At 41.5% G+C, this 15,902-nt stretch overlaps 1 protein-coding gene across 1 annotated transcript; it reads right to left on the bottom strand.

The window, feature by feature from the left end:
* Positions 1-723: 723 nt before the first annotated feature.
* On the bottom strand, positions 724-15,128 carry LOC122764935 (NLR family CARD domain-containing protein 3-like). Its single transcript, XM_044018944.1, has 8 exons — positions 15,021-15,128; positions 13,085-13,204; positions 12,155-12,264; positions 9,928-11,764; positions 8,540-8,713; positions 2,513-2,686; positions 1,884-2,057; positions 724-1,763 (listed from the first exon to the last, which is right to left on the bottom strand). Coding segments are annotated over exons 1-8 (2,640 nt in total). The 5' UTR covers positions 15,071-15,128; the 3' UTR covers positions 724-1,762.
* Positions 15,129-15,902: the final 774 nt, after the last annotated feature.

Genomic DNA, 15,902 nt, shown 5'->3' with positions numbered 1-15,902 from the left:
AAAGAGGCAGCGCGAGAGTTCTACATCTACGTTTGTGGACTTGAATGTATTATATGAATATAATGTCAATGTAAGAATGATATTAATAGAATGATAACTGTGAATTGAACACATTCACTGGTCAAGACAGTCTAGCTGCAGACCTGCACTGTGAGGTCTCCTGCACTGTCAGGACCGGAAGTTGATTCGAAGCCTTTCAAAATAAAAGCGACCATACAGAGGACACAGTTATGAATTGAGTGAACTACATAACTGATATCTCTTTGACTATGGAGAATGATTGACTTCACACAAAGAAACTCACACAATTGTATTGTCTTTTTGATATCAAAATTATTATTTGTAAAAAAAAATATAGATACATAGATTAAAGAAAAAAAAAAAAACACAGTTGGCAACTTGTATAAAACTTCCCCAACAGAAATGATAGTAATAAAAAAAAATTCTCTGGCCAGAAATTTAATTTATAAATTTGCTGCAGCAGGCCCAAATTTAATTAATTAGTGCAGTTACGTTGAGCTAAAAAAAATATTTGAACTCCTGGAAATCCTTGGTGAAAAATCTTACTGGCTGAGCAACCGCGCTCATCCAGAACCCAGGCCTGAAGTTCAGAATCCCGCCTGTAGCTTGGCCACACCCTTGCTTTACCTCGCCCCTCCCGGCTCGTCAGGCGCTTCCTTTCCTCGCCTCTCTCTCTCTATACACACACAGTCAAATTATGTGACGTCCTTCTCCTAATGTGAATATACAATGAGTGTCAGACACCACCATAAAAAGTCCACTGAAATATTTCCACTCATAAGGAGCTGACTTATGACGTCCTTCTCCTTCAACAGTCGGATCGGAAAAGAAAAAAATAATAACAAGCTCACACTAGACCCTCTTACATCTTGCTTAACAATATATATATACATTAGAAAACAGTGCATAAATGACATTCAACATTTTACAGAATTATTTTAACATTCACTGTAACATTTGAACAATAAAGCATCGCTATATTTGTTTTAACGACACCCACACTTCTCCGTGACAAGCTAACTAGCTGCTAACTAGCTACTGACGAGCCAGCACGAACACATCACAAAAATACTTATATTAAACTCGCAGCAGATTAACAAACATAAGGCACACACAGACTTACCTAATGTGAATATACAATGAGTGTCAGACACCACCATAAAAAGTCCACTGAAATATTTCCACTCATAAGGAGCTGACTTATGACGTCCTTCTCCTTCAACAGTCGGATCGGAAAGAAAAAAAAATATAACAAGCGTATCCCAGAAACCACCTGGTGGACTTGACCGTAAACTGCTGTAATTGTTGGAAATCATAACAAGACAGTGAAAAATAATATAATGGTGCCTGATAGCAGTTTAAATTGAATTAATTAACTACTTCATCATCACAAATACAGTAATCCTCACTAAGGGTGGGTTACATCCTCCCCTGCTAAACCCTGACGTCCCCGTCAGTTACTTACAGAACTGAATTCATTAACTTCATCAACATCACTGTCTGATCTTGCATCATTGCCATAAGGCTTAGAACATCCACACTCGGCTTCCTAACTGTGTGCTGAGTACAGCGGGCCGTCCACCCAGTATAATCCTGCAATTTCACTGGTGGGTTTCGCTCCCTTTTGGGCCTTTGGGACACAGTTCGTGACTCTCCAGTGTTTGGACATGGTGATTGTCCTGCAAGTGCTTCACAGAATTCCCTGGAACAGATAGATGGAGAGACCAGACCTGCACAGGTGTCTGTTTGTGTGTGTGTGTGTGTGTAAGGAGTTTATTTTATTCATCAGTGAATAAAATGAGTTTAATGTAAATGAAATGAAAGTTTAAAAAAACAACAGCAGCTTCAGTCAGTGAACTCACCACAGAGTCTCCAGTCTACAATGTGGACTCTCCAGTCCAGAACACAGCAGCTTCACTCCTGAATCCTGCAGCTGGTTCTCACTCAGGTTCAGGTCTCTCAGGTGTGAAGGGTTGGACTTCAGAGCTGAGACCAGAGAAGAAAAGCTGATCTCTGTCAAACTGCAGCCCCTCAACCTGAATAAAGAATAAAACATGAGACTTTAGAACAATGTGTGTGTGTGTGTGTGTGTGTGTGTGTGAGACTGTGTGTGTGTGTGAGACTGTGTGTGTGTAACTGTGTATGTGTGTGTGTGTGTGTGTGACTGTGTATGTGTGAGTGTGACTGTGTGTGTGTGTGTGTGTGTGACTGTGTGTGTGACTGTGTGTGTCTGTTTGTGTGTGTGTGTGTGTGTGTGTGTGTGTGAAGAACAGCTGATCTCTGTCAATCTGCAGCCCTCCAACCTGAATAAAGAATAAAACATGAGACTTTAGAACAATGTGTGTGTGTGTGTGTGTGTGTGAGTGTGTCTGTTTGTGTGTGTGTGTGTGTGTGTAAGGAGTTTATTTTATTCATCAGTGAATAAAATGAGTTAAATGTAAATGAAATGAAAGTTTAAAAAAACAACAGCAGCTTCAGTCAGTGAACTCACCCCAGAGTCTCCAGTCTACAATGTGGACTCTCCAGTCCAGAACACAGCAGCTTCACTCCTGAATCCTGCAGCTTGTTCTTACTCAGGTTCAGTTTTCTCAGGTGTGAGGGGTTGGACTTCAGAGCTGAGACCAGAGAAGAACAGCTGATCTCTGTCAAACTGCAGCCCCACAACCTGAATAAAGAATAAAACATGAGACTTTAGACCAGGGGTTCTCAACCTTTTGCAAGCTGGGCCCCCCAAAAGCTGGTTCATTGCAGTTGGGGCCCCCCCTCCCCTTCCCGGCGCCACCCCCACTACACCACCCCTTGGATCGTCTCTCCTCCTCTCGCTCTGTGGGTGTGTGAGACTGCAGTCGCCCGAGGTGCGTTCAAGGTGTGTCGGACAATTGAGTGCTAAAAGATTCACTCGCGTTTCGTCATTGCTCCGTGCTAATGACTGTACGTAACTAGTTATTCTCTAAGTGTGGAACGCTGGACATTGAAGAGGAATTTAAACTAAGTGACGTTAATAATGTGAATACCTTGTGTTCATATTGTGTATAGTATCTTGTATAGTATACAGAAAACTATAGACTTTTTTGTGTGTGTGCTTTGGGTAAAGGTGTCCAAATACATGGGAAACGTGTAGAAGTCAATATTGTAAAAATTGAGATTTTCATTTTGTGCTCCTGTCATTTAACTGTTGTATTGCAGCACATTGTGCACTTTACAGTGCAAGGTTACTTTGTGTTCATGATGTCGGAGAGTGACAGTTTTATGGTTCATGCTATGGCTGGTCGTGGACGTGATGTCACCTTTGGGGTGGGGAGGGGCCAACAGATTTCTTCACTGTGTTATGGTAGGGGTAGGCCAGTGTTCCCCAGTGTTATGAACAACACAGTTGATCAGTCAGTTATTGAGCCTCCATTAACCCCCTCTGCCAGCTCCACACTGACTGCTCAATCAGACCCTACACCTCCACAATTAGTTTCTGTTGATGCTCTCAGTGTTGTGATAACAGATTTGGTTAAAAAGATTGGTGATAGCATTGTGGCCAACCTTAACAGTGTACATCAGCCAAGTGTCACTCAGTCTCGGTCCCCGATCAGTCAGTATGTGAACCGAGTTCTTTAAGTTATGAATATTGAAGAATGAGATTTGCCATGTGATTTAAAGATCTGTTGCTACAATTCAATTCAGTGCCAATATCCTTTGGGGCAATTGCTATGACATGACCAGTCCTGTTCTGAATAAACTTCTCTACGTCTCTCCACAAAACAAAAGAAAAGGGGCAGTGATAAAACAGATGTAAAGTCGTTTCTGGCTCAGTTTTGCACTTTAGCATCAATGTCAACACATTTGGAAATGATTGTGTTACACGGGTAAATATTATGTAAGATTTTGAAATGAACTTCTCTGATTTTATTCCAAACACAAAACTGAAAGGGGCATAACCACGCTTTGTGCCACTTTATATGATCAAATTGTGAATTCCAGAAAGATTTGCTTTTGGGTGAAATCTTGTTCTAGTTTTGAATCTCTTTCCTTATATGTTTGTTTGTACACTTTACATCTGTTAATGGTATCCCACCAATAAGTAGAGAAGGCACTTGAGGATCAATATTTTGATGGCCAAGGTGACATTTCATTCATTCAATTATGCCTGTGGGAATAGCTGGCATTACAGAAATCAACTCTTTATAAATGATAGGAACAGATTTTGTTCTTAGAAATGGTTCATAACTATAAAGATGACCTTTATTATCAAACAAAGCAGAAACATAGATAATACCCCTTTCAATCCAGGCCTCCTTATATAGACTTTTCTTGTTAACAGTAATATCACTGTTATTCCAAATAAGAGTTTTATGTGGTGAAAAGTTGTGAACATAACACACTTTCCAAGACAATAAAGCCTGTTGATGACATTTTGAGACTTTTAGTGGCAATTTAGAAACAGACTAGTTACATCCCAATAGAAAGTTGAAGCCGCTTCCATTTTCAAAGATATTATATGGTATAAAATTCCATAGCGATTCCGGACATTCCAAACATTTCTGAAGCCATTTGATCTTAAAGGTGCAATTCAAACGGATCAAATCTAAGACGCCCAATCCTCCTTCTGCTCTCTCTAAAGTGAGAATTTCTTTTTTGAGGCAATGTCTCCTATGTTTCCACACAAATGTAATACATAAATGATTGATTTCTGTGCAGAACATATCACTAACAAAAAGTGACAAAGCAGGATAAACTAATCTTGATACACCTTCAGCTTTTGACAATAACACTCGAGCAAAGATTGAAAGGTCTCTCTGAAGCCATCAATTCAAAATTGTCTTAGTTTTCTTCATTTTGGGAAGAACATGTAGCTGTTGTCTGAGAGTCATGTCCTTGGAAATGTGAACACCAAGATATTTAACACACTGTTTGACAGGAATATCAAACATAAGTTTCTCTTCAGTCTCATAGAAACATTAAAGTTGACTTTTGTTGAGATGAAGTTTAAGACCCGAAGCTTCTGAAAATGCACCAGTTGCACGTAATGCACTTTGTATTTGCCCTTTATCCCTTAGAAACAATAGTGTATCATGGGCTAGCTGTGTCATTTTGATCTGTCTGTTAAAGATGGTCAAACCATGAATATCGGGGCTATGTGAGATATTTAACAACAAAACTTCAGCCACAATCAAAAATAAAAAACAAGAAATAGGACATCCTTGGCGTACACCTCTTGAAATTGGAAACCTTTTGGAAATGCTGGGATATAAAATGACAGAGCTGTTTATATCTTTATAAAACATTATTATATTATTAATAAAATGATCCCCAAAACCAAAAATGTGCAGGGCCTGTATCATGAAAGAATGTTCAATTGAATCAAATGCCTTATAAAAGTCGAGGAATACAAGTAGTGCATGTGACTTTATGTGGTTCCAATAGTCAATTCAATCTAATACTAACCTGACATTAGAGCTAATGTGACGTTTGGCCATAAAAGCATTTTGGTTTTCGCTTATTATCTCTTCTAGATCTTTCTTCAAACGTTTAGCATAGACCTGTGAGATCATTTTATAGTCTATATTTCAAAGAGAAATGGGCCTCCAATTTTCCATTATTAAAGGATTTGTTTCAGGTTTAGGAATAAGGGTTATCAGACCTTGTTTCATGGTTGTCGTCATGTCCTTTCTATCAATACATTCTTTAAACATGAGCAGTAGATGGTCCTTAATTAAAGCCCAAAAGCATAAATCAAATTCTACTGAGAGACCATCACTTCCAGGTGATTTTCTTAAATTCATTGAGTTCATATTGCTTCAGTCATTTCTGAGGATGAGAGCTCTCTGTCACAGCTGTCTTTGAAATGTCCAGAAATCAGAGGAGTAAACTTTCTTATATGCTCCATAAATGCACTGCTCTTTAAGTGATTCAATTCACATGTATATCATTTGCTATAACTTGCAATATTATTGTGGTCTGTGCTGATGGTACCATTTATATTTAGGGATGTAATATTATTTATTTTCCTATTTGGCTTTTCTAAACCAAAAAAAGAACTCGTATTTCTTTCCCCTTCCTCTAACCACTTAGCCCTGGACCTTATGAAGGCACCTTTGGCCAAATTCATATACATTCTGTCAAGCTCTTCACTAAGATTCTTAAGCAATTTTAATTCATCCTCAGATAAATCGTGCCTAGACATTCATTTGTGCAACTGGCTCATTAAAGATCTTCTTTGCTAGTACGTATTTCTTTTATTTGTTTGCTACACTGTATTGCAACTTCTCTCACTTTAAATTTAAAGAATTCCCATTTTTGGATTGGACTCATATCTTTTTCACTAAAAATGTCTTTTGCAAGCAATTCTACACTTTTTAAAAAAATGTTTTGTCTTCCAATATATTATTATTTAATTTCCAATAGCCTCTGATGTTTGATTTTTCTTTAGAGCCCTTTAATCTAAGACTTGTCTTTTGATGATCAGACAGCGGAGCATGACAATGAGAAACATCTGAAATGAACTGTAGTCCATGTGATGACAGTAACCATAGATCAATTCTAGACTGTAAACTTCTGCTAGAATTGGTCCACGTATAATCTTTGACACTGGGGTTCATAAATCTCCAAGCATCTGAAAGCAGAAGGTGATCACACAGAAATGAGGTAGATTTGAAACCAAGTCAAGCTGTAGATCTAGGAGGCCATCGATCCATTTCATCATCAGGGGCATCATTGAAGTCTCCACCAATGATAAAAACACATTCTTTGTATTTTCCTTTGCAGAGAGATTAGAAAACGTATCTTTTGCTTGAACTGTTCTGTTTGGACCATAAACATTGCAAAGAATAACCAGAAGGTTGTCCACCTTTAAGACCAATATAATCCATGGACCATCATCTGAGAAAGCAGAATCCAGCACATCACCATTAAATCTATTCTAAAGAACTGTGACTCCAGCTGAATTATTTGAGCCATCAGAAAAAAAAAAAACTGTGTCCCCCCACTGAGACTTCTAAAATCTTTCATCATCTCTAGATGAATGAGTTTCTTGCAAAAAAACTATATTTGCATTACAACGCCTGCTTAAGAGAAAAACTGCCTTCCTTTTTGTATTATCCCGTAGTCCCCTTACATTAATAGAGCACAAACTTAGTGCATCAAACTTAAATTGAGTCATACAAGAAAATGAACTCAATAAAAACATAAACAGAATTGGCTAACCCATTGTAACCTTAACAAGTCACCTTTCTTCCTTCAATATAGGCTTCTGGACCACGAACACCAGCACGTTTCCCTTGCTTTCTGGCAGCTTCCACAAGCGGCCAGAGCTTGTTTCTTTCCATCTTGTCGGTTTGTGTCAAATCTTCCTTAACCAGTAGTTTCTTCTCCTTGAGAATCTCAGTGCCACGTGAAATCTTCCAGACTTTGTTTCCAAAGGATCTCATTGTGAACTGCACGATGACAGGTCGTGCTGCATTATCCCGGGGAACTCCAACTCTATGCACTGTGTCAACGAGAAAGCCCAGCCCACCTGAAGCCTTTGTCTTCAGGTGCGAGCAGCGCCAGCAACTTGATGATCTCCCCTCTGATGTTCTCTGCAGGTGTCTCTCCTAATCCATACATGCGGAGATTCCAGCGCCTGCTGAAGCGCTCGCTATTTTCACTTCTCTGTTGCAGTTGTGAGACTTGTCCTGACATTTCTTTAATGTGTTCTTTGTTATTTTCAACTTTCCATAATTCCATCCCTTTCAACTGCTCGCAGACTGTCGTAATGGCTTCAGAGTTTCTGGAGATGTTTTGCTCGTGCGCAGTGAAGCGTTTTGTTAACTCCACCACTGCATTCATGATTTCAGCGTTGGAAACATCGTCAGCATCACCTCCGCCTTTTTGACGCTGTTTCTTTGGGTCCGGGCCTTTACTCGGCGTAACTGGTAGCGGTGTGAACAAACCGTCCAAACGTTCAACTTCATGTTGAAGTAGTGACGTGACGTTGGTACTGCTGTTGGATTTCACTTCTCTTTTCGGCATGGTTCTAGTGGTTTGTTAAAGCTAATGCTATACTAACAAAGCTAGGAAGTTGAACTCCATAACTTTAACACCTTACTTCACAAGAAAACCGCAAGAGGTGTTTTTGACGTGGTACAACTTATAGTTTGGGAGCTCACCGCACTCCAACCGCCCAGGTCGCCATCTTGAGCCAACCGAGGACGCTTCTGTTTGTTTGTAAACAGTCACAGCTGTGACATCATCAACAACACTCATTCTGATTGGCTACATGTGAACGTGTCAGAGGAGAAAGTGAAAAACATCAAGTTCAGTCAGAAAAGGTCAAAGCTGCGACTGACGTGAAAACTACAGCGACTGAAACACTTTAGAAAACAAAAAACACGTCAGCTGTGAAAAGATCCTGATTCTACATCTGAGGGAAGAAAAAGTGGAAACATGGAACAACCATCACTGATTCAACTCATGTGACAACATGAATGACTTTCAGTTGTGGATGAAACATCTGACATTTACAACAGTAACAGAGAGTCAGTGAACTCACCACAGAGTCTCCAGTCTACAATGTGGACTCTCCAGTCCAGAACACAGCAGCTTCACTCCTGAATCCTTCAGCTTGTTCCCACTCAGGTCCAGGTCTCTCAGGTGTGAGGGGTTGGACTTCAGAGCTGAGGCCAGAGAAGAACAGCTGATCTCTGTCAAACTGCAGAAACTCAACCTGAATAAAGAATAAAAGATGAGACTTTAGACTAGTGATGGGAAGTTCGACTCTTCTTACTGACTCAGATCTTTTACTCTCGGACAGTAAATTGAACTAATCTTTTTTTGAGTCATTTTGTTCATTTCATTCATTTTTACAGCGGGTGGCGCTGTATCCCTCTTGTGGGCGTTGTAAAAAAGACCGCGGTTCTCAAACACTTAACACTGTAGGCAACATCGTTTTGCTTCAGCTGACAAAGTATAATAAACAAAATGCAATTCAAACCATATGAAACCCGAGGAAAGCAAATACACACCTCAATAAAGTGACAAGTGACTTGTGTCCTGTATCCTCTCTGTCATTGTTGTTTAACAGCACGACAGTGACTCAGTAGCTGTCACGTGACCTGAGGACGGACGCTCGCTCAGTTGAGTGAATCCTGAACTAATCATTTCTGTTTCCTTTCCTGCTGAGCTTATGCAGCTGTCTGCCATGTGGCGAAGGAAGGTACTGCATGAAAATGAACGAATCACTCACTGAGATGACTCATTACTCCCGAGTCATATAAAAGATTAGTTCATTTTGAACAAATCATTCACGAATGACACATCACTACTTTAGACAAAGTTGCTGCTTGAAACCAGTAGTATTGTTATCATTGTTCTTAATATGATACTATAATTAAAGTTGATATCAGTCTAATGTTTATGTCTCATTAATAGAACATCAATAACATTGTAGTTGTATAAAAATGTCATAAGTCCTGTTTAAACTTAGAAGCTGACACAACTGTTATATTTCTGCTCCTGGTCTCTCTCTTCTGTCTCTACCTCACCTCCCTCTTTCACTTTCTCTCCCCCTCCTCTCCTCTGTCTTCCATTTTGTCCTTTCACCACAACCGGTCGAGGCAGATGCTGCACATGTTTGAGTCTGGTTCTGATACAGATTTTCTCTCCACTGCCCCCTAGTGTTTGTTCATTGTGTGAACTGTTGGTTTCTCTTGTCTTTCTGTCTTATCAGGAACAGAGACTTGAGAGAATGTTGTGATTTGGTGTTTTCATTCAGTTCAAAACAAGAATCACAACCAGCTGACAAATCTTCACTTTCATCATTTAAAACATCTCCAGAAACGAACTGAGAAGAATGAGAAGAACTGACTTCTGTGTGTATTTGATAAACCAAACCATGAATCATCACTGACTGATGATGTTATTGATCATGTCTGAACTCACCGAGCCTTCCTGCAGTTCCTCAGAGCTGGAATCAGTCTCTGTTTCCCCTGGTCTGATGTGCTGTACTTGTCCAGGTCCAACTCATCCAGAACCTCCTCAGACATCTGCAGCATGTAGGCCAGAGCTGAGCAGTGGATCTCAGAGAGTTCCTGTTCTCTGTTCTTTGACTTCATGAACTCTTGGATCTCCTGATGCACTGATTGCTCGTTCATCTCTGTCAGACAGTGGAAGATGTTGATGCTTCTGTCAGGTGAGATGTTCTCTGTGTTCATCTTCTTCAGGTTCTCAATGACCCTCTGGATGATTTCTGGACTGTTCTGAGTCTGACCCAGCAGACCTCCTAAGAGTCTGTGGTTGGACTCCAGACAGAGTCCATGAAGGAAGCGAACAAACAGGTCCAGGTGACCATTCTCACTTTGAAGGGATTTCTTCATGGCTGCGTTTAGGAACACATCCAGAGAAGTGTAACCAACATCATCATCATCAACTTTTTTTTTGAAGAAGTCCTGCAGTACCTCTGTCTTCCTGTTGGTGAAACAGTGGAACATGTAGACTGCAGCCAAAAACTCCTGAACGCTCAGATGAACAAAGCAGTAGACTGATTTCTGGAAGATCACGCTCTCTCTTCTGAAGATCTCTGTACAAACTCCTGAGTACACCGAGGCCTCTGTCACACTTAGACCACACCGCTCCAGGTCTTCTTGGTAAAACATGATGTCTCCTTTCTGCAGATGTTCAAAGGCCAGCCTCCCCAGCTTCAGAAGAAAGTCGCTGTCGGCCTTCATCAGCTCCTGTGGACTCGTCTCACGTCCTTTATCGTACTTGTTCTTCTTCCTCTTTGTCTGAACCAGCAGGAAGTGTGAGTACAGGTCTGTCAGGGTCTTGGGCAGCTCTCCTCTCTGCTCTGTGGTCAACATGTGCTCCAGAACTGTAGCACTGATCCAGCAGAAGACTGGGACTTGACACATGATGTGGAGGCTCCTGGACGTCTTGATGTGTGAGATGATTCTGCTGGACAGATCTTCACTTCTGGATCTCTTCCTGAAGTACTCGTCCTTCTGGTCGTCAGTGAAGCCTCGTACTTCTGTTACCCTGGCAACACATGTAGGAGGGATCTGATTGGCCGCTGCAGGTCGAGAAGTTATCCAGACAAGAGCCAAGGGAAGCAGATTCCCCTGGATGAGGTTGGTCAGCAGCACGTTGACTGATGACGTGTGTGTGACGTCAGAAACCAGCGTCCTGCTGCTGAAGTCCAGTGAGAGTCTGCTTTCATCCAGGCCGTCAAAGATGAACAAAGGTTTACAGACAGCGAGCTCCTCCGCTCTGACCTTCTCTAATGTTGGATAGAAAACATGGAGCAGCGTGAGAAGACTGTGTTGCTGATCTCTGATCAGGTTCAGCTCCCTGAACGAGAGCACAATCAGCAGATTCACATCCTGGTTTTCCAAACCCTCGGCCCAGTCCAGAGCGAACTTCTGCACCGAGAAGGTTTTTCCAACACCAGCGACGCCGTTGGTCAGGACGACTCTGATGCTCCCCTGCTGGTCAGGTAAGGCTTTAAAGATGTCGCAGCACTTGATGGGAGTGTCCTGGACCGTCTTCTTCTTGGAGGTCGTCTCCAGCTGCATCACCTCATGTTGAGTATTGACCTCTTCACTCTGTCCCTCTGTGATGTAGAGCTCAGTGAAGATCCTGTTCAGGAGGGTTCTACTTCCTGTTCCTTCAGTTCCTTCAGTCACATGTTCAAATCTGCTCCTCAGACTGATCTTATGTTCATCTAGAACCTTCTGCAGACCAACATCTGCTGAAAGACAAGAGACAAAGAATGTGAGCAGCTGAGGATTATTTTCATTAGTGTCATGTTTTTCTGTGACGTTGTTGTTTTATGTTGTTTGTTGTCAAATGAAAAACTACATTTTCACTTTAATGACTTGAATAACTTTATTCTGAAAGACTGAATCATTCTAGAAGAACTGTGATGATTGTGAAGGAAAGAGTATCATCTGCATACAAGAGAACAATCAAGAGAGAAAAGCAGCAAAATGAGGGGAAACCTTCATTTCTTCAACCTGCAGGGGGCAGCAGAGAGTAAAACTCCATCATGGAGTTAACATGAGTCACATTTTTAACTTTTAAACTGTTTTCTCCTGTTTTTCCATTTCTAAAGTCTGCTAGTGCTGATGGGAGCTGCTCTCCTTATGAGTCTTACCAAAGATGCTCTGTGGTCCACGTCCTGTCCTGGGTCTTTGTCCACACTGGGGACAGCAGGAGTCTCCTGGTGGACCAGACTGGTCCCAGTATGAGGAGATGCAGCGTCTGCAGAACCGGTGACCGCAGCTGGTGGAGACTGGATCCTTCAGGACGTCCTGACACAGAGGACAGCGGGACGTCTGCTCGTCCACAGAAACAGCAAACTGGTCTCTGTGGAGACATTTCTTTATCACTGACATGTCGGGGACAGGCGGACATGTCTCTGTGAAGACATTTCTTTATCACTGACACGTTGGGGACAGGCGGACATGTCTCTGTGGAGACACTTCTTTATCACTGACACGTCGGGGACAGGTGGACATGTCTCTGTGAAGACATTTGTTTATTACTAACATGTCGTGGACATGTGTCTGTGAAGACATTTCTTTATCACTAACAGGGGACGGGTGGACATGTCTCTGTGGAACTTTTTTCACTAACCGACAGGTGGACATGTCTGTGGAACATTTCTTTATCACCGACCGTCAGGGAGGTGGACATGTGTCTGTGAAGACATTTCTTTATCGCTAACACGTCAGGGACAGGTGGACATGTGTCTGTGGAGACATTTCTTTATCACTGACAAGTCAGGGACAGGTGGACATGTCTCTGTGAAGACATCCTTACAGCTTTGTCTCACAGTGGTTCTGATGGACTGTTGTAAAGGTCTAACCCTGAGGCTCATCCTCACACTCTCTCTGACTCGTCAATGGTTTGACTCATTGATCCGTTTCATCAGATTCTGAATCAGTTCAGTTCAGTCTGTTGCTCACACACACATTTAGTTCTTCTTCCTTCACAAAAGTCCAATCAAAGACGTTTCCCTCCAACAGATGGAGGTTATTTCTTATCTTAATTCAAGAGCATATCATATTGATTTGAGAGCATTATTTATTGAGTCTCTTACTTTGTCTCTGAGGCTCCAGGTTCATGACTGAAGTTTATAGGTGGTCTCATAGACCGGTCACTCTTCACAGACAGACCGCTGGGTCCTGGAGACTCTGCTCTCTGTCTCTGGTTCTGACCTCTGCAAACACAAACATCACATGATCACTGATGATGGTCTTTGTTTAGACACTTTGATCACAAACAGATTTCAGGTTTACAGACTGTGGTCGCTGATCTTTGTGTAAAGACTGATCCTCTACAGCAGTGGTGCCAAACTGGCGGCCCGCGGGCCATATGTGGGCCTTCAATCGATTCCATGCGGTCCCCCCACTTAAATATCATGTTATAATACAAACACGACCTCACCTTGTTTTAAACACAGTGTGTAGCTGAGGCACAGCTGCCAGCGAGGTGATAGAATATATGTTTTTAGAACAGTAATAATAAGACATTCGCTCATAATGATCACATTATTAAATTTATGACATAAAACATTCAATTACATATATAAATAAGCTTGTTAGGGACCGAGCCACGAATGGCAGTGGCTGAAACGGCTCCTGGCACAAATTTGTGTGAGAAAACCATTGTTATCCTTCTTCTTCTTATTATTATTATCATCATTATTATAATATGTATTATTATCCTTATTATCATTATTACTATTATTATTATTATTATAAAGCGCCAATTTGTACTTGACACATGAAAGGTGAAAAGTTGTCGTGGATTCAAAAGTGAGGTCAGAGAACTGCTGCACTCCCCGACTCCCCATCATCAGTCCTAGTTTGATGGTTTCATTACAGTTGTCCACTGTTGAACTGTGCCCTCAGTTATTCTTTGTTTATTTGTATTGATTGTTTATTGATGTTGGGCAAACTTCATGTGTGAAAGTGACGAGCCACCTGTGATACTGAGCGTGTTCAATCAAAGCTGCGTCTGATTGCAGTTCATGAGCGTGGAGCAGAGTGATGGAGAAGAGCGTCTTCTTTCTTTTCATTTAAGTTCGTGCTGATCTGGGTTCGCCACGTGTCGCCGCTGTATGACCTTGCTCTGCCGACATCCACGTTATTATTTGCGTCATTTGAAATAAATGTGTATTTGATATGAACAGATTGATTTTGCATCATAAACAGTATCACAAAGTATACGTGTGATATCATGATGCAAGATTGTGTTTTAACTTGAAGCTCGTGCTACTGAACACTTGTTTTTTGACGACTCTATGTTCCGTAGTCCGGCCCCCTCTTGACCAGAATAGACGCTCATTGGCCCCCAGGTCATTAGAGTGTGACGGCCCTGCTCTACAGGTACAGTCAGCATTTAGACATGACGGTAGTCAGAAATCTACAGGACCTGATGGTTTCTCAGCCTCTGTGCTAAAAAACTGCTCTCCTGAACTTCATGATGCTTTCTGTGCAATCTTTGAAAAACTGACAGAGAATCCTGTTGTTCCAGAGCTATGGAAGCGTTCTATTATCATTCCTGTGCTGAAGCTCTCATGTCCGGCTGAAAACAACACAAACAAGTACAGGAAATACAGTGTTTCCAAAGAGTTATGGTCAATATGATCAAGCCTGCTATTTCTGAACATTTAGACAAAGATCAATACAATGGATGTCATCATGATGACGTGCAGTGAGTCATGTGACCCAAGGACAACTGCAGCTGGTTTAAAAACTCACAGCTGATGACAAATGACTTTGATGTCGTTGTAGAACCAATCACATGAAACTTTCTAGTGACTTTTTCACTCACTTCTAGTTGAGTTTTCCACTCGTTTATTGTGTTTAGCGCACAACAAAGTCTGTTGTTGTCTTGTTGTCAGTGCATTGTTACAAGTTTTCTCAGGACAAAAGTTTTTATGACGGTAAAACAGCTGTGTGTGTGTGATTCTGTCTTTGTGAGGACACAGGTTTGGTTGTGACTTCTTCACAGGACAAAGTGTCTCTTACTTTGTCTCTGAGGCTCCAGGTTCATGACTAAAGGTTATAGGTTTTCCCATAGACTGGTCACTCTTCACAGACAGACCGCTGGGTCCTGGAGACTCTGCTCTGTCCTCGTCTTCCTCCACACAACCACTCATCTGCTGGACTTCAGTCATTCTGAGACACACACACACACACACAGGTTGATCACAGATTTATTGATGCAGAAATGTAGAAGATGTGTGTCTCTACCTCATCTCCCTCTTGTCCTTTCTCTCCCCCCTTTCTGTCCCCCACCTCTCCTCTGTCCCCCATTTTCCTTTCACCCCGACCGGTCGAGGCAGATGACCGCACATGTGTGAGTCTGGTTCTGTCAGAGATTTCTTCTTCTGTTAAGAGGGAGTTTTTTCTCTCCACTGATGCCTAGTGTTTGCTCATTGTGTGAACTGTTGTTTCTCTGCTCTCCTTGATGTTGTCTATGTACAGACCTGAGATCATGTATGTTAAGATTTGGCGCTATACAAATACAATTGAATTGAATAAACCGTCCCAATATACAGATTTACAGAGAATAACTTGTTTTCTACTGTAAAGTGTAAACCTCATATATAAAAAGCACGTCTTCTCTTTGTTGTTGTCATGAGTTTGTGCAAATGAGCTCCTCACTGACTTATCACTGCTCCACTCAAAGCATAATATTGAAAGCACTTTAAAGAGTTACCTCTCAGTTTGAGTGGAAAATCTCCTTCATGTTTCCTGGAGGACGTCTGATGTGGATCTGTGTTCAGTCCAGTGATCACACGAGAGAAAACTGTAACACATCAGGAGTTTTCTGTCAGAGAAGGTGGTTTATGAAACCTGCTGTTCATGTCACTTACATATTTGTGCCAGTAGATGGTGCTAGGCTAC

The sequence above is a fragment of the Solea senegalensis genome, unplaced genomic scaffold, assembly GCF_019176455.1.
Source record: "Solea senegalensis isolate Sse05_10M unplaced genomic scaffold, IFAPA_SoseM_1 scf7180000017789, whole genome shotgun sequence".
Taxonomy (NCBI): Eukaryota; Metazoa; Chordata; class Actinopteri; order Pleuronectiformes; family Soleidae; genus Solea; species Solea senegalensis.
The sequence above is the reverse complement of the archived record's forward strand: the minus strand, read 5'-3'. Positions and strand labels throughout refer to the sequence as shown.